Source organism: Microtus oregoni, unplaced genomic scaffold, assembly GCF_018167655.1.
Source record: "Microtus oregoni isolate MIOR12 unplaced genomic scaffold, Mior012 000029F_ref0000214, whole genome shotgun sequence".
In the NCBI taxonomy this organism is placed as follows: domain Eukaryota; kingdom Metazoa; phylum Chordata; class Mammalia; order Rodentia; family Cricetidae; genus Microtus; species Microtus oregoni.
In genome coordinates, this window is record NW_024543088.1 from 12,373,532 (window position 1) to 12,395,254 (window position 21,723).

The 21,723-nt window shown below is 43.9% G+C and overlaps 1 protein-coding gene across 6 annotated transcripts in view; it reads left to right on the plus strand.

Annotated features, from left to right (window-relative positions):
* The window catches only part of Fry (FRY microtubule binding protein), a 388,874-nt gene that overhangs the window by 228,317 nt on the left and 138,834 nt on the right, over positions 1-21,723 (plus strand). For all 6 annotated transcript variants that reach the window (XM_041677848.1, XM_041677844.1, XM_041677843.1 and 3 more), the window contains 7 exons: positions 1,118-1,257; positions 6,733-6,823; positions 7,036-7,115; positions 7,231-7,311; positions 16,426-16,594; positions 21,139-21,231; positions 21,327-21,425. In XM_041677848.1, coding sequence (XP_041533782.1) covers positions 1,118-1,257; positions 6,733-6,823; positions 7,036-7,115; positions 7,231-7,311; positions 16,426-16,594; positions 21,139-21,231; positions 21,327-21,425 — 753 coding nt within the window. The remainder of the gene's footprint in view (positions 1-1,117; positions 1,258-6,732; positions 6,824-7,035; positions 7,116-7,230; positions 7,312-16,425; positions 16,595-21,138; positions 21,232-21,326; positions 21,426-21,723) is intronic.

Genomic DNA, 21,723 nt, shown 5'->3' on the forward strand with positions numbered 1-21,723 from the left:
TGAATGTCCTGGAACTCACTCTGTAGACCAGGTTGGCCTCAAACTCACCAAGATCTGCCTTGCTGAGATTAAAGGCATGCGCCATCACCAACTGGTCAAAATATTCTGTCTTATGTTGGAGTAACTTTGGCAAAAACTAGGGAATCGTGCCCATAACCCACTATGACTTGCTTTCTTCCAAACAGTTACTGTTATATGGACAGTCACATCAGCAAAATGTATTTTGACTGTGGGCATAACCGGGGTGGATAAAGTTCACATTTGTTTGTTTTTTCCAAATGAATAGATTGGTTTCGATTTGGAAAGCCTGACAACCAGATTCACAGAATGATCTAAATACAATATCCTAGTCATGTTTAACTTCTGTTAACCCATAGCTCTGTGTGTGTGCTTACAACTATTGTTTGAGAAAGAGGTTAAGGTTAATGAATTAATGGAATCTGAGGAAAGTCAGGTTTGCTCGGTCTAAAGGTGGGAAACCCTGCTCACAAGATTGCTTTACTTTAAAAGGAAGTTAGACCTAGCTTGCTCAGCTGAAGAAGTAGGTTCCTGCAGGTATATATATTTAAACATGTTCCTTTAAAGAATTAATAAAATTAAATTATTCCTGCTCTTTGGTATCTGGAGCCTAATTGGAGCCATAACTCAAATGATCTCTTATTGGAAGAAAACAATAATTATTGTTGTCACGAAGGTTATTTGTTTGAGAGCTTGGTTTACTTATTTCACCTGAACAGTTCATAATTAATTTATATTGATTTACACTGTATGAACTTTTGAAGACCTAAGCCGTACAGTTATTGTGGTAGATGACAATGTGAAATGGTGGCAGTGGTGTCCTGAAGAACTCAAAGGCAATGAACATCTGGTCCCTCCAGTAAGGCACTCAGAGTAATGAACTGTTCTGAGCCACAGAATTATTATGTGAGAAATGTCTGCCACTCTGGAAGACTTGGGCTCCCCAGAATATACTGATTTATGACAGAAATGATTAGGTATGTGTAGGGAAACTTAGCAGTGTGTATTCCCACTGTTGATTATTTATGCAACGTCAGTGTCTCGGAAGCTGTCCTCGCCAACAAGCCTCCTGATGGCCTGTGTCTCTCTTTCCCTGAAGGTCATCAGCTCCATGAGCTCCCTCTCTGAGTACTGCCTGCCTTCCATTCTGCGAACACTGTTTGATTGGTACAAAAGGCAAAATGGCATTGAGGATGAATCGCACGAATACAGACCAAGAACGAGCAATAAGTCAAAAAGGTACTTGCTTTTGGTGTCGGGATTCTTGTTTCTCATTCCTGCCTTGCTCGTGCCCTCTTTATACATCAAAGTGAGAATTATGTGGCACCCAGGCCTCTCTGACTACCCAGGAGGAGACTCAGTAAATGCTGTGTGCCCTCTGGTCCGTAGTAGGTCAGGCATGTGGAACATCCTGTCACGGCCAGCTGCCAATGGTTGGAAGCACACAGGGCTTTGTTTAGATGTGTTGGGACAGGCGAAAATGGGCCCCAGGTCACCACTTGCTTCCTTCCATCCTCTCCAATCCCCCTCCCTGAGCTGTACCCAAAATCAGGCCACTGAAGGCTCAGTATCCCCATCAGTCATCTTATCAGTTAGCCAGGTAACCTGGGATGCTTCGTGAACCATGGCAGAAGGGCCCAGGGCTGCAATAGTCTTGAGGCTGGCCATCTCTCTGTACCTCAGCATGAGGGTACGCATGGGGAAGTAAAATTCATGTCTGTGACCTCCCCTGCCAGCTGAGAGCCACGTCTGTGTTCTCTGTGGTCCCTCTTCCCTCTGTGGTTTGAGAACTGGAATTTGCTGCTGCCTGGGTCATTCAGTAGCTGACAGCATTCTTATGTTCAAGTTAATGCGTGACTACCAAATATTAGGCAAGCGTTTAATATCCTAAGTTTGAAATGTAAGTATTATAGCTAGGCAAGGAAAGAAAAGAATTACATATATGAAAAAGGATTAATACAGCTTCAAAAACAATAATAATAAGATGCTGGGCCAGAGGGATGGCTGAGCCTCAGTTTGAGGTTACATCCTGCTGCTTCAGAGGACCTGCGGAGGGTTCCCAGACCCACATCAGGCCGCTCACAGTCACCTAGGTCCCAGCTCTTTAGGGATCAGATGTCCCTTTGTCTTCTGCACTTCTGCCCTCACCCACTCACATACACATAATTTAAAATAAAATTAATCTTTTGAAAAAAAGAAATCTTTAAAAAAAGGGGGGGCAGGGACTATCTTAAAATGGGATCTGTTTCTCCACAGGAATCGATTGTACATTTTAGAAATGCCTTTATCCACTGTAGCTTGAAATTCACCACTGCATACCAGACCCCCATCACTTTCAAGTGGCTTCTTTTTTGTTTTTTGGGGGGAGTTGTTTTGTTTTGTTCTGTTTTTATTTTTAAGACAGGGTTTCTCTGTAACAGCCCTGGCTGTCCTGGAACTCATTCTGCAGACTCAGGCTGGCCTTGAACTCACAGAGATCCACCTGTCTCTGCCTCCCAAGTGCTGGGATTGAAGGTGTACACCACCACCACCCAGCTGTCTTTGTTTTTCTCCATGAACCTGATAAGTCTATTTCAATTTTTTTAACGTAAGATCTGTAATTTTACCAAATACATTGCATCCGAACTTGTAGCTTAGTTTTAGAAAACGCTTGCGTTTCTGCAAGATTCAATTATGTTTACCATTTTATTGGAAGAAGCGATAGGTAAGTTTTTTATGCTGAGTAAGTTTTAAAAAAAAAAAACAAAGCAAACAAAATCAGAGCCTTACTCTCTAGCTGGAAATAGCTGGCACACACAGCCAACCTCCTTTTCCAGGTTTCCAGGGGATTTCAGGTAGGAGTTGCCCATGGTACCATCTGTATCCTCAAGTACTGGGATTACAGGTAGGAGCCGCCCCTTGTACCATCTATACCCCCAAGTACTGGGGTTATAGGGAGGAGCCACCTATGGTACCATCTGTATCCCCAAGTACTGGGATTACAGGGATGAACTGCCTATGGTACTATCTATACCCACATGTACTGGGATTACAGGGAGGAGCCGCCTATGGTACCATCTGTATCCCCAAGTACTGGTATTACAGGTAGGAGCCGCCCCTTGTACCATCTATACCCCCAAGTACTGGGATTGCAGGTAGGAGCTGCCCCTGGTACCATCTATGCCCCCAAGTACTGGGATTACAGGGAGGAGCCGCCTATGGTACCATCTATACCCCCAAGTACTGGGATTACAGGGAAGAGCCGCCTATGGTACCATCTATATCCTATAGCAGGCGCTGCTCTCGAGTGTGTGTTCAGTGTTCTCAGGAGATTCTCAGCTCTGACTCCAAAGCAAATGCCTGTTCCTATTAGCAGCCTCCCTTTAATCCTTTCCTTTGTTTAGTTTTGAATTTTATGTACCTAAGTATTTACCTGCATGTATGTATGTGAACCACAAGGGTGCAGTGCCCATGGAGGCCAGAAGGAGGCGTTAAATCCCCTGGAACTGGACTTACAGATGGTTGTGAGCCACAATCTGATTGCTAGGGAACCCAAGTCCCTTGTAATAGCAGCCAGTGACCTTATCCGCTAAGCCATCTCTCCAGCCCCCTTAGCTGTCTCTCTTCAAGGAAAACCTTTTAATGTATTAAAATTTGATGGCAGAATTTCCACTGTGAGTCTGAAACTGGTCTGCACTAACTGCATGGGATGGCCTCTGTCAGACATTTGGCTTGTGAATGGGAGACCCCCCTGCCTGGTGACTCTCCACAGGGACCATCCCGGCCATTTGTAAGAACTGAACTGAGTTTGATCTTTTTCCTCTGCCCTGTCAGAATTCAAAACTAGCTTTTGTGTGAGTTAATTTCTTGATGAATTGAAAATCCAGGGCTTTGCCGTTGATTTTGCTGGTTTTGGTGGTGGTGATTTTGTTTGTTTTTTAAATGCCACTGATTCTTTGCAGGAAACCAGGATGGGTTTTGAGGTCAGGTGCCCACAGAATTGGAACAGTAAAGCTCACCTTAGCAGTGCTTTAGCTAGGCTTCAACATTTAAAATAGGAACTTCTGCCTGGGAAGAAGCTAAGCGAGCAAGAGTCTCGAGGGCGAGCGTGTGCATGACCTGGCAAGACCAGGACTTAAAGGGGAATTTTAGGGAGAGAGTGGGCGGGATTGATGCTGGGTCATGGCTTCTGAGATTAGTGGAATAGCGACATTTTTACTGCCAAGTGTTTATCAGAAGTCTCTGGTGCCTGTCAGTGGAACCTCAACTAGGTAATAAAATTGAAATTAATTATTATAAAAGTGTATATCTTTTACCTGAAAGCATAATCTCTCTTATTAAATAAAATCAGAGATTTAAAAAGGATTGAGTTTTTTGTTTTTTGGGTTTCCCATAGCCAGGAATTACCCCTTTCTTGGGGTTCTCCGGACCCTCTTTTGAAACAACTCTAAGCTTTATTATTAGCATTATTATTACTGGGTGGGGTTGTGAGGGGTAGGAGTGGGGTGTGCGGGTAGGGGGAAAGGGTGGGGGAGGGGGGAGGGTGGGTGGGGAGGGTGGGGGTAGGGGTATGAGTATATATACTGTATACCCTCGTGTGGAAGCGTGAGGACAGCTTTGGGGAGACAGCTCCACTGCGGGGCCTGGGAGTCAAGCCTGGCTTGTCAAACTTTCACTTGAAGCAGGCAGTGTGGAGCCACCATACTCGCCCTCTCCAGGCACTCTTAAAGGACACTCAAATCCTCACATCCGTGTGACAAGAGAGCGCTCTCACTGCTGCTGTCTTGAGCGCTTTCTTGCTCTTGATTTCAGACTTCCCATTCCCTTCTTGTGCGCACAGAAAGAGAGAGAGAGAGAGACAGAGAGAGAGAGAGAGAGAGAGAGAGAGAGAGAGAGGGAGGGAGGGAGGGAGGGAGGGAGAGGGAGGGAGGGAGAAAGCCTCCCTTGGGGAATCCTCTCTTTTTGAATGTAGCTCTGTACAATGTCCGCTCCCGGCTACAGCTGCACTTCCCAGGCTCTAGCTCAAGTGGCTCTCGAAGGACGTTCAGATGGATTTGTCTGCATTCGCCCTCCTGGCCGGCTGCTCATAACCGATCTGAAATGATTTCCCTTCAACAAGCGAAACCATAGCTTTTCTTCATGGCTTCCTTCTTAACCTCACCAAACTGCTCGAATGTGACTTCCCACGGTCACGGGCACTTCCAGAAGTCTGTGTGTGCGCACGCGTGTGTGTGCATGTGTGTATATACATACATACATATACATACACACCCACCTTCTCTTTTTACTCCCTCATGCCTAAAGATAAAAGCATTCCATTCTTAAAATTCCTTCAGCTTATTTGGAAATACCCTCCAAAGGAATGCATACCCTGCCATCCTCAGCAAGTATGGACCCCCTTTATGTGTTTAGATTACATTAAATACTGGACATGCCTGACCACCTCAAATCTTCATGTACCTAATGTTGACCACCCCTAATCGGAAAAAAATCCAAAAACTGAAATGCTCAAAAAAAAAAAAATGTTTGATGCCGACAGGAAATCAAAGGTAAAATGGCCCCACAGCTGGTCTCATGGACAACACAGAGAGCATGCTCAGCACATTCTAACTGCTGTCAGGCTCCAGAGAAGGTGCTTGGGAGACATAGTGGATTTCATGTTTAGATTTGGGTCTTGTTCCCAAGATTTTATGGGTACAAATACTCCAAATTCAGAAAACATCTGACTGTCTGGTCCCCAGCATTTTGAGAAAGGGGACACTACACCTGTATTATAAGCATCTCTACAGAGGTGAAGACATGGCTAGCAAGTGGCAGAGTCATAGATGGAGACATGGCTAGCAAGTGGCAGAGTCATAGATGGAGACATGGCTAGCAAGTGGCAGAGTCATAGATGGAGACATGGCTAGCAAGTGGCAGAGTCATAGATGGAGACATGGCTAGCAAGTGGCAGAGTCATAGATGGAGACAAGGCTAGCAGTCCTAATTTTCAGTCTGGACCTTTCACCCCACAGTCACTGTAGCCGCTGCCACTGAGAGCCAGGGATATCATTCAGTTTCAAAGAGTCCTCAGCCAGTTCCAGGAAGCCAGGAACTGGGACAGAGATGCCGCTTTGCGACACTTGGCCTTCCTTTTCTGCGTCCTAACTTCTGAACGGTCATAAATGACCCCACCTCTCCTTTCCCCTTCTTCTTCCAGCTCCCTTTTGGTCTGGCTTCAATTCCTTCCCCTTGGCATTAAATCTCAAGTGATGAAGGGTCAGCAGGAAAGAACAGGAAAGCGCTGCTGAGTTCCCTCCATCCCCTCGGTCTCGTTTCCATTGATGACAGACTAGCTTCTTACCTCTTAGGATCCTTCATGAACTCGTTCCGTCAATTACATCACTACATTTTGTCCCCAGATCCTTAGATACATGCCTCCACTGTGGAAACCGTCTGCTGTGTGAACTGTATTTTATGGACAGTAACATTCCTGGGCTGTAAGAGAACTATAGAAAAGTCCAGAGAATGAGGTTAGAGACGCACACACAGCTACTTCAGTTTATGCAGCTGGAACTTTTAAAATCAGCTATTCTGGCTTTAATTTTCCCAGTGAGCCATCCTAGGCAGGTAACACGTGACCCCATCCTAACAGAAAGGTCTGTGCTCTAGAGGGGCTGAGAGCAGTCTTTGGAGAAGTATTTCGCCCTAAAAGTGCCTTCAGTGCCATTTACTGTGCCGTTTTAAACTTTGCAGTGATGAACAGCAGCGAGACTATTTGATGGAGAGACGGGACCTCGCCATTGATTTTATTTTTTCGTTAGTGCTAATAGAAGTTTTGAAACAGGTGAGCAATTCATTTATTATAATCTTTTTGTTAACTCTTTGTAACACTAAGTGCTAAAGGTCTGAGTTTATGGTCTATGAATTCCAGTACTGGGCAATGTGAATAGTGTTTATTGATTGCAATAGATCATGTGTAATTAGTGGAATCACCGTTATTGATAGGACATTTAATAATCCCTTCCAAATTCAATGTCATCTTCTTCTTTTTTTCAGATCCCCCTTCATCCTGTAATAGACAGCTTAATACATGACATTATTAACCTGGCTTTCAAGCATTTTAAATACAAAGAAGGGTAAGATGGTTTCTCTCCCTGGGGTATTGACAAAGTTGAGTGCTTAAAACTAAGTTAGCTGTGTGATCTTTTCTGGGCGCCAGACCTCTGACTTGTCTAATTCTGTTTCACTCAGGTACCTGGGTCCCAACACTGGCAACATGCACATTGTAGCAGATCTGTACGCAGAGGTCATCGGAGTTCTGGCGCAAGCCAAGTAAGGGATCATTTGCATAGGAATTGGCATTGGTTTGAGCATATGCGCCCATCCTGAAGCTAGCTAGAGCAGTGATGTGCCCATCCTGAAGCCAGCTAGAGCGGTGTGGTTCTTAACCTGTGCGTAGCCACCCTTTGGGGTCATACAACCTTTCATGGCGTCCTATCTCAGATATCCTGCATATCAGACATTTACATTATGATTTCTAACAGTAGCAAAATTACAGTTATGAAGTAGCAAGGAAAATAATTTTACAGTTGGGGGGTCACCACAAAATGAGGAGTTGTATTAAAGGGTCCCATCAGAAAGGTTGAGGACCACTGGACTCCTTCAGAGTAAGTTCATGTGAGCTGTTTCATGCTGGCAGTTGGGCCAATTCCCAGCACATCTCAGGCCACTGCTTCCAAGATAAAAAATGGACCTAACCAAATTGCTTTTCTATTTGCTTGGATATTACAAAGATGTTTATTGTCTATTCAAGTTTTATTTTTTTTTCTTCCAGGACCAGATAGTTGCAATCTATCTTCTGTAAGTGGGAAAATTGCATTCTGCGATGTCCCTTTTACTACAGACTTTGCTTAATTCAACTGAGCTAAAAATGCCCCAGACATTGTCATGGAAACAAGTCAGGGGGGAAATTCTCATTGCTAAATTTATCTGGCCCCAGGATGCTACTTAGCGGGCTAGAACAGAGCTGTGTTAGACTGTGAGCAATGATGAACGTATTCCAGAAGTGACGTCACACCCTTCTCACCAGCCTTCTTTTTATACAGCCCAGAGGCAAGTCAGCCAAGATTCTGAATGTCTAGATTAGGTAAAATGAGCCAAGGACATGGTACAAATTCAGGCCATGCAAACAGCTCATGGCAAGTGATGCCTCTGTCCTTGTGAAGCCATAGCTTCAAGAGATAGAATTCTTCCCGCCCCCCCCCCCCCCCAAGACAGGTTTTCTCTGTGTAACAGTCCTGTCTGTCCTGGAACTTGCTCTGTAGACAAATCTGGCCTTGACTCAGAGATCCGGCCTGCTTCTGTCTTCTGAGTGCTGGTATTAAAGGTGTGTGCCACCACCAGGCAAGATGGAATTGTTTACCACTCAACCCTCATCCAGGAGCCTTCTCCTTGTAGTAGATGACAATGAATACAGGGACCCACAGCCAATCCGATGTAGACCTAGGAGAGCTTAACTCCAGATGAGACATCTCTAAGGGTCAGGCAGCATCCAAGAAGAAAGGAAGAAAGATGGTTAAGAATAGGAGGTGACAGTTGCCTGTGGTGAAACAGTGTTTCCTGGACATAACAGGACTGTTGCACAGTGAGCTTACAGCAGCTGTATGCCCATGCATAAGACCAGTGGAAGACCAATCAAGTCCAAGTCCAAGCCCAGAATGGGGAGAACTCCCCTGCCATGAACTCCCTCCCCTGTCCGAGGTGTTATTGGCAACTGATGGCTGCTGGAGGAGAGAGATTCTGTTTTCTTCAGGGATATGGGACTGAAGGATCTGTCCATGTCCTAGTAGATGGTCCAACGCCCACTCACATGCAGGCAGGGCTAAGTGAGCTCAATGGGTTTTTTAAAAGAGCACATTAAGTTGGAAAGGAAAAGTGGGGAGAAGGCGGAATAGGGGATAGAGAGTTGGAGGGGTGGGGTGGGGTTGTATCAAAACACATTATATACATGTATGAAATGCTCAAATAGTAAAAAAGGTCAAAAAAATAAAAAATATCTTTAAAACATTATATACTCATCTAAAAAGGAAAATACTTAGCATTTTCTTAGTATAGTTGTCCTTGGTGTGTGCACTTCAGTTTGGTCCCCAATACTTTTTCCCCATGGTATCAAAATCTGCAATGTTCAAGTCTCCTGTGAACAAGATATCATATAAACGCTGTTCTTCCTCCATTTGGTTAAGTCACATCTGGGTAACTTGTAACCCCAATACCACGTGAATGCTGAGGAAACAGTTAACACACTGCATTGTTTAGGGAACGGTAAAAAAATTTACCCCCCACCCCACCCCAGAGAAATTGTTCCCTCACTTAGTATAGAAATACATAATTTATCAAAGCAAACTTTTTACATAGTCTTTACTATTATTTTACCAGAGGATACAGACAATTGGCAGGAGTCGATTCTCTCCATTAGTGGGTCCTGAGAATTGAACTCAGGTCTTCAGGCTTGGCTGCAAGCACCTTTACTCCCTAAGCCATCCAAAACATTTTCAAATACTTACACAGAAACTTCGCCAGGTAAAAGAGATAAGATCACAGAAAATAGCACTGCCCACAGCATGCATTGTATGATTCTTTTCACTCTGGTCCGTTTTTCCTGCCCACCCAAATGACTTGTTTGTTTTCTAACACAAGAAAACATCCATGTTAGAAAATGGAGGGGGAACTCCCAGAGGGCAAGCCGCTGACACAAAGAGATGTATCAAGGTCAAAGGCAGGTAGCGACAATATAGAACCAGACAGAACTAGACAAAGTATACATAAGAATAAAATGGCAAGGACTGAAGAGCTGGGATGCTGGGACATCCACATGGCTGGCTCACAACCACATTTAACTACAATTCAGGGGAATATAACACTGTCTTCTGCCCTCCTCAGGTCCATAGGCACCGACAGCCATCTTGCCTGAGTCTGGAGTATACTTTTTTAAAAGGTCTATTATGATAATTGTGGTTCATGAATCACTAAGGAAAAAAGAAATGATACATCTTAGAAAGATTTCCCTTTAGTTGAGTAGTGAATTAACTGCCATTAGAATGAACAGAGCTACAATTATCTGGTAATTAATCTCTGTGTACCTAGAAATGGTTTTTCAAAGAAGGCATTACTATGTGTATTCACTCATTCATCCGACTCTGATCACCTCAATATTTTTCCTTGCGATATCCTAACATAATTCTCTCATACTATAATCCAGGAACTTTAATATGCTGAAATAACATAAAAATACAATTTTATACTTCTCTTAGTTTTAATGAATAATACATAATACTGGATATTGTCAATGACCAGCCTTAGTTATGTGGACTCAGGACAAGGTGAAAAGTGGTGCCCATGCCAAGTATGATGGCTCCAACCCAAAACTCAGGTGACTAGAGCAGAAGGGTCACTGCAAGATGGAGGCTAGCCTGGACTACATAGGAGGCTAGCCTGGACTACATAGGTTTCAGACCAGCTTGGGCTATAGAGTGATTCCTTTCTCAAAAACTGAGGGGAAGAAAGGGGCAGGGGAATGAAAGAAGAAGAGGGTAGGAAAGAGAACAAAACCTCCTTCTAATCAGCAGGCAACATCCAAAAATCACAGCAATCCCAATGCCAGCTTAGAGGTATTATTGACAGAGATTTCTTTCCCGCCCAGTCCCAGTCATTCAATTCCAAAGAAACACACAGAGGCTTACATTAGTTATAAACTGGTTGGCCTATTAGCCCAGGCTTCTTATTAACTAATTCTTACATCTTAAATTAGCCAATAATTTTTGTCTGTGTTAGCCACGTGGCTTGTTACCTTTTATCAGTGAGGCATTCTCATCTTGCTTCCTCTGTGTCTAGCTTCCTCTGTGATGACTGCAGACTGACCCTTTTATCTTCCCAGAATGCACCTGTTCTCGTCACCCTGCCTCTACTTCCTGCCTGACTACTGGCCAATCAGTGTTTTGTTACCATATAAATGACAGGGTACAAGACCATTGTCCCACAGCACTTCCCCCCACTTTTTTTCCAAAATAAGAGCACTGAATCTAATCTCCTTTGTTTAGTTTTTTTTCAGACCATTATCCATAACAACTTGAACCAACACTCTAAACAAAGATCACTATAGCATATTCCTAGCAGGCTCTTACATATCAAATTAACCCATTTCTATTATTCTGTATATCACCACAAGGCTGTGGCCTACTGGTACAAGTTCTAGCATCTTCCTCCTTCAGCAGCTACATGGCGTCTCTCTGACTCCACCTACTCTCTCTCTCTATCTCCTTCAGCCTGGCTATATTCTGTTCTGCTATAGGCCAAAGCAGCTTCTCTTTTAACCTATGGTAATAAAACATAATCTTAGCAATCAGAAGGGAATCCCACATCACATGATTGCTTCAAAGATTCATAGATTTAAACAGTGGGTTTTCTTTTCTTCTGTACCTATGAGCTATACATTTTAAAGCAAAGGCTTATCTTTATTTGTGTTTTTTTTTCCTTTTTCTAATGTATGTGGGTGTCCTGCCTGCATGTGTGTGTATGTACTATGTGCATGCAGTACATATAGAGGCCAGAAGATGGCATTGGATCCTCCGGAACTGAAGTTATGAGTGGTTGTAATCTTCCATGTGTGTGCTGGGAATTAAACCCAGGTTCTCTGTAAGAACAACCAGTGCTATTAACCACCGAGTCATTCCTGCAGGCCCCTCTATGTCAGTTTCATGGAATACCACAAATGGGGTCATTGTTTAATTATTTTATATGCTAAATACAGCACTAAATGAAGTATTAAAGGAAAGACTATAGCATAAACAAACTGTATCTCTAAAAATAAAATCATTTTATAGAAAAATAGATTTTAAGTGGAAATATATTTGCAGGTTACTTTTACCCTAAAATAACATGTTTATGCCATGTGGAACTTTTCACAGTAAAAATAGTCGTATCTATTTTTAAATGAAAAATAGAATTTTAGCCACCATCTCATTATAGTATTGACGTACTGAGTTACATAATCAACCTGCCTTTTCCTAAGTCTCCTTGTTTTAGCTGTAGATTAGGATTAAAAGACTAAATATTTAACTGTGCGCCTTTTCTATGAGAAAGGCCTGTGTTCATCAGAAGTGAATTGATATTAATACCATTTCAATTTTGAAAAGTGTTCTAACCATGTTCAGTCTAGAAGACCCTTCCCAATGACATCTTGGGGTGCGCGTACAAGGCTGGGCACAGTTTGCACTTGCCCACCTCCCCGTCAACAAACTCGCCACTCTTAGGAAACCAGCGCACTCAGCAGAGTTAGTTTGTACCTACTGTGTGCCTGACCTTGTGGAGCGTGGGTCCAGCCAGATGTGTCAGACAATAAAACGCTCAAGCAAAGAACTGTAACACATTCAAGTTGGGGGCCTTTCTCCCCTACATCCCCATCTCCATTTCTCTTTCCTTTCTTCCTTCCTTTCTTCTTTCCCTTTCCTTTCTTCCTGTGGTAGTGGGAATTGAACCCAGGACCTCGCATATTAAGCAAACAACTGACATTGAACCTAGGTCCTTAAGCATGCTAGGTAAACACTCTGCCCTGATCTCTGTCCCAGCCCTCATTTTGTTGATGATGCTGGCTGGCTGGCTGGCTGTTTCTTTTGAAACAGGGTCTCTCTATGTTGCCCAGGCTGGCCTGGAACTCACTCTGTCTCCCCATCGTCCTGCTTCAGCCTCCTGGGTAGCTGGGGTTGTAGACCTGTGCCACAGGCCAGCATGCCATTTTCAGATGTCTCTCTGTGTTTATTCAGACAGTCATTGTTTGAGCAGTCGAGAAGAGTGTCTCAGGCTGTCAGGTCAGCCCACTGCCAAGCTGTTACACACAGCAGGCTAGGCAGTTGTATATCAGTATGCTAGGGGTGCCGTAACAAAGACAACACACAAGAGAGCTTTGCTGATAGACGTTTCCTAAGAGCTGCCCGCGGCAAGTTCAAGGGCTTGGCAGGGGTGGTTTTCCTGTAGAGAAGTCATGGGTTGTTGTTGTTGTTGTTGTTGTTGTTGTTGTTGTTGTTTTCTGTCTCAAGACAGAGTTTCTCTGTGTAACCACCATGGCTGTCCTGGACCTTGCTCGTGTAGACCAGGCTGGCCTTGAGCTCATAGAAATTCACCTGCCTCTGCTTCCCCAGAGCTGGGGTTAAAGGTGTAAGCCACTACCCGGTGAGAAGGTCCCTTCATTGTGATCTTCTCTGCCTGTGCTACAGTCCAATTATCCTGTCTTTAAAACATCCCAGGCATACTGAGTGAGGACCCACCCCAGACAATTAATCTAACCTTCCCTCTTCAAAGGGCCTGTCTCCTACTACAGTCACACCTATTCTGTGTATGATTTGAGGGAGGGGGGTGTAGGGGGACAGCAAGAACAGCCCATAATATTAAATCTAGGCAAGGGTCAGAAAATATATTTTTAGTAAGTTTTTAGACCATGCCACATAAGAAACACTTTAAAAATCCTAGATTTAGCCTTACTGCGTAGCACGGGGATTAAGAGGAAGAGCCTGAAGTCAGCCACAGCCTCAGACACCGGCTCCATTATCTGTCCATCAGCAGTGTGGCTTTATGAGGTTTTAAAGTCTTGATATTTGGAAAGGTTACAACTGTCCCCTTCACAAGGCTACCCTGAGGATTAAAGAGCAATTGGAGTGCTGTAGAGTCCCTTAAGATGTCCTTCTGCCTCTAGGATCACCATTGCCATCTTAGTCAACATACATGTCACATGTATGTGACATAGAAAAGAATGATGTTATTGGAGTTTGGAATTTATATTGAAAATGTTTAAGAATACAGTTTTAAGTTTCCACTCTACTGGGGGTTACCTGACACCAAATCAAGCTTTCTAAATTTAATAAAATTTACATTTTATTCTTTGCCGGTACCCTCATCCGAAAGACAAAAAAAAAATTTTTTTACAAGCCCTGTGATATTTTTCCTTGTAGAGCATAACACGACTAATGTTTCCTCCCTGATTTCCACAGTATTCAAGAAATGTCACCAATGCCAAGAATGGCCAGTTTGGAATGTTGTCTTGAAAGTAGATGGTTCATAGAAGTCCATAAAATGCCACCACAGGTCAGGAATGAGCCCGTAGCTATGGCACCAGCCTGCTAAAGAATATCTCACTCAGGAATGCGTTCACATCCTCACGTAGCCTTGAACGCTTCTGCGCCACTGCCTTTGTGTAGCAGACATACAGAAAGCCTACAAACTGTAAGCTTTGTTAAGCCACAACAGAAAGAACACTGTGCGGCCAGCGCCCGTGTCCCTGTGCCTCTTGTGTCCTGTAATTTCTACTTCGAGACAACAGTTGTTCTGAACCAGTAGATCCTGTTACAGTTCAGTTTTCACGGTCATGGTGGTCCTTCCTAAGTGAGAGCTGCTGCACTTTCTGTCCTCCTAGCCTTAAGATTGCTTCTTTTATTTTTATTATTATTACTAAATGTAGTGTGAATTCTAGTTGGTCTTAATAATAAAAGCCTGGAGTCAAATATTAGGAGGTGAAAGCTGAATGATCAGAGAAGCAGAGCAGCCAGGCACTAGTTCTTATCGCTACAAAATCCTCAGACTGAATGGGGCATCCTGTCTCTACAATCCTCAGACTGAATGGGGCATCCTGTCTCTACAAGTCGTCAGACTGCAGGGAGTGTCCTGTCTCTACACATCCTCAGACCGAATGCTCTGAGCTCCTGTCTCCTCCCTGCTTATATTCCTTTCTCCACCCAGCCATATCACTGTCTCCACTTCCCTAGTGCTGGGATTAAAGGGTTGTGATCCCAAGTGCTGGGATCACCTTTATATGAGCTCTCTTTTAGATGGATTCAATCTCACATAGCCTAGAGTGGCCTTGAACTCACAGAGATCCATCTGCCTCTGTCTCCCAGAATGCTAGGGTTAAAGGTGTGTTCCATCACTGCCTGACCTCTATGGCTAACTAGAGGCTTAGCCCTGCATTCTGATCTTCAGGCAAGCTTTATTTGTTACAGCACAAACAAAATCTCATCACAATTATTATTATTGATTAAAACTTTGTTATAAAGAACTCCCAAATAAAAAACACCAAGTACCAACGTGACCAACATCTACATGTCCCAGTGAAGGTCTATACATTTGGAACAGCCACTGGGAAGCTGTGGAGCATCCCACTGGCTATCACACTTTCAAGCATGTTTTTTATGTACGTATCTACCACCAAAGTCTGAAAAATAGGTGACACGGTCAGGACTACAAAAGGAACTAGCTTTGGGTTTTTTGTTTGTTTTTGTTTTTTGTTTTGTTTTGGTTTGGTTTTGGTATGTTTGGTTGAGACAGGTTCTCACTATGTAACCCTGGCTGTCCTGGAACTAGATATGTAGACCAGGCTGGTCTCAAACTCATGATAGCCTCTTGCCTCTGCCTCCCGAGTGCTGGAATTTAAAATTGTCCACCACCATACTTGGGTCAAACAATCAACTTTATATCCCAGATTCATTTAAAAAACCCAAATGATATTACAGCTGTAATTAGTGTTAATTTTCCTTTTCAACAATGCTGATAATTTAAGTAGAGAATGGAGACTGTATCTTTTATATCTGTCCCATTCACCAGCTCAGACCCTACAAGCCCATGCATGTAGTAGACAGCTCATTCCTATTTTGTTGTTGTTGTTGCTATGGTACCAGGGAGCCAGGACTTTGCATCCCCAGTAGTTGGTTCTTTGAAACAGTCTTGCCATATAGCCCAGGCTAGACTCAAGCTCATCGTGCTCCTCTGACTCTGGAGCACAAGAGTCATAACCTTCACCCTTCCTCTCAGATACAATTTCAATTTTCCCACTGCTAGACTTTCCCCTCAACTTAAAAATATATTTTTCCATAATCATTAACCTAAAATTATACAAGAACAACAGAAAAACGTCAGCGATGGAAATTGAGTTATTTTAGGCATTATTTGGGATACAGATCCAAAAAGTATTTGTGGTCACTGTCAGAAATAGCTGATCCTGTAAGCTGCACTCAGATGTTTACTCATTGTCAGACACTTCAGGCCCTAGGGACCTGCGAGTAATTTTGGTGGTACCTAAGCCTGAGAAAATGGAGTGGTGTTTGTCTGTTCAGGATGCTCAAGTTAAGAGCTAAGCCATCATGAGAGGGTTAAACAGCAACGTAGCTCAGTCTGAAAGACGTGTGGAACGTCTTATTGAATAAAGGGAAATATGTGTGGGACATCTTATTGAACAAAGGGAAAAGGAGCCTGTTGGACTCTGTCAAATCCGTATGATCTGATGGCCATTGCACTTCACACGAGTTGAAGGGCCCCGTCACTGCATCCAGTCACTCTTGGATGCTGGAGGCCGTCATAATAGTGACTTTCTTGACTGTTACTTAGTAATCTCTTGTGTTTTCTTAGGTTCCCGGCTGTCAAGAAGAAATTCATGGCAGAGCTGAAAGAGCTGCGGTACAAAGAGCAGAGTCCCTATGTGGTCCAGAGCATCATCAGCCTGATAATGGGGATGAAATTCTTCCGTATTAAGATGTACCCGGTGGAGGACTTTGAGGCATCCCTCCAGTTTATGCAGGTAAGGTCCCTGAGCCACTACTGGTTACCTCGCGAAGTTTCCTCCATCGAAATACTGCAGCTGGAATGTGAAAAACCTACACAGGCAGCACCCACCACCGGAGGTGTCAACACACACTCAAACTTCTCGAAGTTACAGCCTGATACACGCTCAATAGAAACCTCATTTCTCATTATAGAGAGTATTTTCAGTATTGAAGGTTGAAGGGCCTCACTCATGCTAAGCGACCTCTCTACCACTGAACTACAACCCCAACACTTTTTTTTTTTTTTTTTTTTTTTGTATTTTCGAGACAGGGTTTCTCTGTAGCTTTGGTGCCTGTCCCGGAACTAGCTCTTGTAGACCAGGCTGGCCTCGAACTCCCAGAGATCTGCCTGCCTCTGCCTCCCAGGTGCTGGGATTAAAGGCGTGCGCCACCACTGCCCGGTTTAACCCCAACACTTTTTAAAATTTTATTGTGTAGCTGGGTCTCTCTCTTGGTTAACGAGGCTGGCCTCAAACTAGCAATCCTCCTGCCTTGGACTCCCAGCTCATATTTTGTACTTGAGTCTTTTGCTTGTTGGCGCTAAGCTTCTTGTGATGCTCAGCCATAACAGTAATGGCATTTTCCAGGTCAGCCACACAGCCACCAAAGAGACCAAGCACTGTGCCGTGGACTCTGCTGTTGTGGAAAATTAGGAGATTTAAGTGAAGGGTCCTTTATGATGCATTCCACTTACATTGAATGTATTGGTACAGACACCATTATTAAATCAAAGAGTATCTGCAGTTGACAATACACACACACACACACACACACACATATATAATTCTACCTTCTAGCCGGGCGGTGGTGGCGCACGCCTTTAATCCCAGCACTTGGGAGGCAGAGGCAGGCGGATCTCTGTGAGTTCGAGACCAGTCTGGTCTACAAGAGCTAGTTCCAGGACAGGCTCCAAAACCACAGAGAAACCCTGTCTCGAAAAAGCAAAAAAAAAAAAAATTCTACCTTCTAGGTAAGTCACAAAATACCTTGATACCAAATAATCAAGTTCCCAAATTTAAAATTTCATTTTAAAACTTGCAGATCACCTTGAGAGTAGGCTGCACCGCAGAATTTCTTTTCGGTTGGCTTTTCTCTTTCTCCTTCACCCACTGACTCTGTGATTAAACCATAGTTGATCCTTTGACTGTCTAGTCAGCAATTCTATGACTATGTTGGCCATAGTGGCATTAAAGGGTAAGGATCTTGATGGAGGAAGAGCTCCCTCTTCTCTGTACTATGCATGGGAGCCTTTACTTTGGATATGGCCCCCACCCCAGTTGATAATGGTGTTACGTATGAGACTTTAGCAGAATGCAAGTCCCCACTAAGAGATGAAGGGAAACCGCCATATCTGAAGGGATTTCTCTGCTGCTTCTGTCATGTTGTCTGGTGTTGATCTTCCTAGAGAGTTGAGATGTTTGAATCAAGAGTACAGACTGTATGGCTTTGGCTTTGTAGTTCCAAAGGCCACAGTCAAAAAGAGACAAGAGCTATGGGTGAGGACATGGGGAAGCTGGAATCCTCCTGCACAGCCAGCGTGAATAGCGAACAGCATAGCCGCGTCGGAATGCAGTACGGCTAGCCTTCCTGTTAGAAGTAAGTCCAGGGTGACAAGACACCGCCACGCCAACAGAAATGTCCAGATACGGCAAAGCTTGATCAAGAGGGTGCGGTCTGAGGAGCAAGTGCATCTGGTCTTCATTCTTACACAGTTGGTGGCTGTGTCTTCCCCACTGGCTGGAGTCCTATATCACAGTCTTTCACTGTGAGCCAGTTTTAAAAGAATCAGCAAAGGAAATGGGGGGGGGGGCAGCCACTTTAACCCTTTAAATTCTGAAAATAAAAGCAGCATCTTTGGGTAAACAAAGGTTTTATGAGGGAAGTAGAGATCAAAACATTTGCATACAAGCCAGGGTGATACAAAAAAGATAATTAATTTGTTGTACACACAAATTTTGTAGCATTTGATAGAAAAGACTCAACATTTATCACATTCTAGTGGTTCAAACTAGAAATAAGCAGTTGGTCGAGCAGGTCCATTCCTCTGCTCATGCCCAAGAGACGTAAAAATACAGTCCACACAGGCTTGGACACAAGTGTTCATAGCAGTATTTTTTTAAATAGTAATTAAAATTTGGAAGCAGTTTAAATATTTCTGAACTGGTAAATAGCTGAAAGAACATAGTATTTCCATGCAACATGGTCATTGTTTAGCCTAATGAATGTCACATGTCTGCTGCAACATAGGTATAACCCTCAGAAACATCATGCTGAGTGAAAGAAGCTAATGCTAATCCCAGAGATGGGAGGAGAAAGATGGCTGACCCAGATTACCATGGCCAAATTCATTACAGCAAGCTTTTTTATTTGTGTACACAGGCTGCCTCTAGGGTCAGCATTGGATGTGAGGAAGACAAGATATTTATAGCTCAGGGGTAGGGGGCTCCCAAAGGGGGATTTGGTGGGCAAAATAAGTGGGGTTATAGGAGCAGAACATAAGTATAACAAGTTAGTCATAATGACCTCCTGAAACAAAGACACGATTGCAAGGTAGTTGTAACAAGGTAGTCATAACAAGAGGTAGTCATAACAACCTTTTAAAACAAAGGTAGGGTTACAAAATAATTAGATAACTTTTCGAAACAAAGGCACCGTTGCCTTTCCTGGGTCAGGCAGTACAGAACCATTTGTAGTTAAGGTTACAGGTGGGGCAGAGCCCAATCCTTGAGAAATAGATTTAGTCATAATCAGGGTGAGTCTAGTTTGTCTTTACTGTAAGATGACTTTCAAGCCTAGGATGGAGGCCAGTTCTTCATTAGGCATGAAAGGCCATGTACTACGTGAGCCCATGTCCCTGCAGTGTTCCCAGTAAGCACGACCACAACAGAATGTATCCTAGAGTAGCTAGGTTGCCGAGGTAGAGGACCAGAGTGGATGCTGAGATTGAGAGAGAACACCAAGCAGTCTGGTTTCCTGCGGGGTGGGGGTTGTCACTTGTAGGTTTGATTGTAGAATGCGAAGACAGCTATAAATAGGGAACAAGACTATGACTTAAACACTGTAAAGCCGTGAGTTGCCTTGGTGTGAGAACCATATCTCTAGAAAGCTACCCCACAGGATGGGCGAAGGAGGGGTGTCCACTTCTTCTGCATCAACCTTTCTGAGTTTGGGTTCAGGGCCAGGCTCTCTTAGCACCTCCCGCACTCCAGTCTCAGCTACCTTATTGGCAAGTTATGGTGTCTCTAACCCTAAGGAGCAGCTCTGAGGTGCTTTCCAGAACTCAGTGGCTGTCGGTTATTACCTTGTTCCATCTCAGTTAACAAGGCGCATATCTGCCTAGAGTCCCAGCACTCAGAGGTAGAGGCAGAGGCAGAAGGATGAGTTTGAAGCCAGCTTGGTCTACAGAGCGAGTTTCAGGACAGCAGGGCTACACAGAAAAACCCTGTCTGGAAACAAACAAACAGCAACAACAACAACAAAAAACATACTCAACAAACAAAACAACAGACAAACAAACAGCAACAACAACAACAAAAAACATACTCACAAAACAAAATAACAGACAAACAAACAATACACATATCTACATACCTGAATGCCCAATTGGGAGATCTCTTATGTACCTGTATAGAATAATGCAGGGTCCTATGCCCCAGAGGCTCCAGTCCACATCAGTCTGTCTCAGGGACTGCATAGGCATAGATCATTCAACCTGGGATGAGATTTGGTACAGGGCTATACTGAAGACCTTAGGAATTCTCTTTGCTAGTTTATTTTTGCTAGTTTCACTCGACATGAAGGGTGAGAGTGGGTATCAATACACAAACATGTAATGAGTGAAGCCACAGGAAGTCACTAGTATAAGGGAGCGGCTGGCAGGCAGCCTTCCTCCAGAATGAGTCCCCAGGCAACCAAAATACACTCCTACTAGGCAGTAGCTTTGTAGGCAAAGAAAGTGGGGAAGTGTTCCAGAGGCTTCCTTGCATGAAGGGAAGCCGGCCAGACTTGCTTGAGAAATGATGAGATGAATAAACACACTATAAATGTCAGACCCGCAAGTAAACAGCTGTGCAGGAGGGAGGCTGCCCGAAGATGGACCTGACTGGAGTTTACTGTCGGCTGCCTCTCTCCTGGGATCTCTGTTTAGAGGCTGATCAGGGCCCAGGATCCCACAGAGGGTTAAGGAAGCCATAGAAATCTGTTGAGAATGAATGAATGAATGAATGAATGAATCAACCAACCAATCACTTGTGCCTACAAGTGTAGCTGTAGTCCTTTCAAAACCAGCTGTTTGCCTGGTTTTGAAGTAGAAGCAGGAAGACAAAGAGAAAACAAGTCTTGGAAAAGTCCCCTGGGGTCCCCACAAACATTAGATCCCCTACGAGTCCTTGGATAGGGTGAATTTAATAGATCTCCGAATCTGCTGTGTCTGCGCACAGGATAATTGGATTTACTCAAATGCATTTCTCGTGCCTACTCCAATCCCTGTTCCTTCCCGTGTTCTGCTTTTATTCCCTAGGAGTGCGCACATTATTTCCTGGAGGTTAAAGACAAGGACATCAAGCATGCCTTGGCCGGGCTCTTTGTAGAAATCCTTGTCCCCGTGGCTGCTGTGAGTTCTGGTCTCCATTTCTTACAAGTTCTTCAACTTGGATGGCACACCCAACTGTTTCTTGAGTGGAATATTCACACGCGTCTCTGTTGTAGGCTGTCAAAAATGAAGTTAACGTCCCCTGCCTAAGGAACTTCGTGGAGAGCCTGTATGACACCACATTGGAACTGTCCTCCCGGAAAAAGCATTCCTTGGTTAGTAACTGCGAGAGGAGCCAAGCGCTGTCCCAAGTGGAGAGCCTGCAGCTCCTGGAAAGAAATCGCCTTGAAAGCAGGAAGGAGCCCACACATGGGAGCGTGGCCCCGGCACCTCAGACTTCAGAGCTTACATTTAGCACAAACCCACGAACCACTGCAATATAAGGAGATCACACCACATCACCTCACGTGAACCTTCTAGTCTGATGGATTCACTGTTTGCTTTAGAGATTGGCTAAACTGAGTTTCTGTTTGAATTTCTGAGAAGTTTTTCAAATTTAAAGGCTAAAGTTTA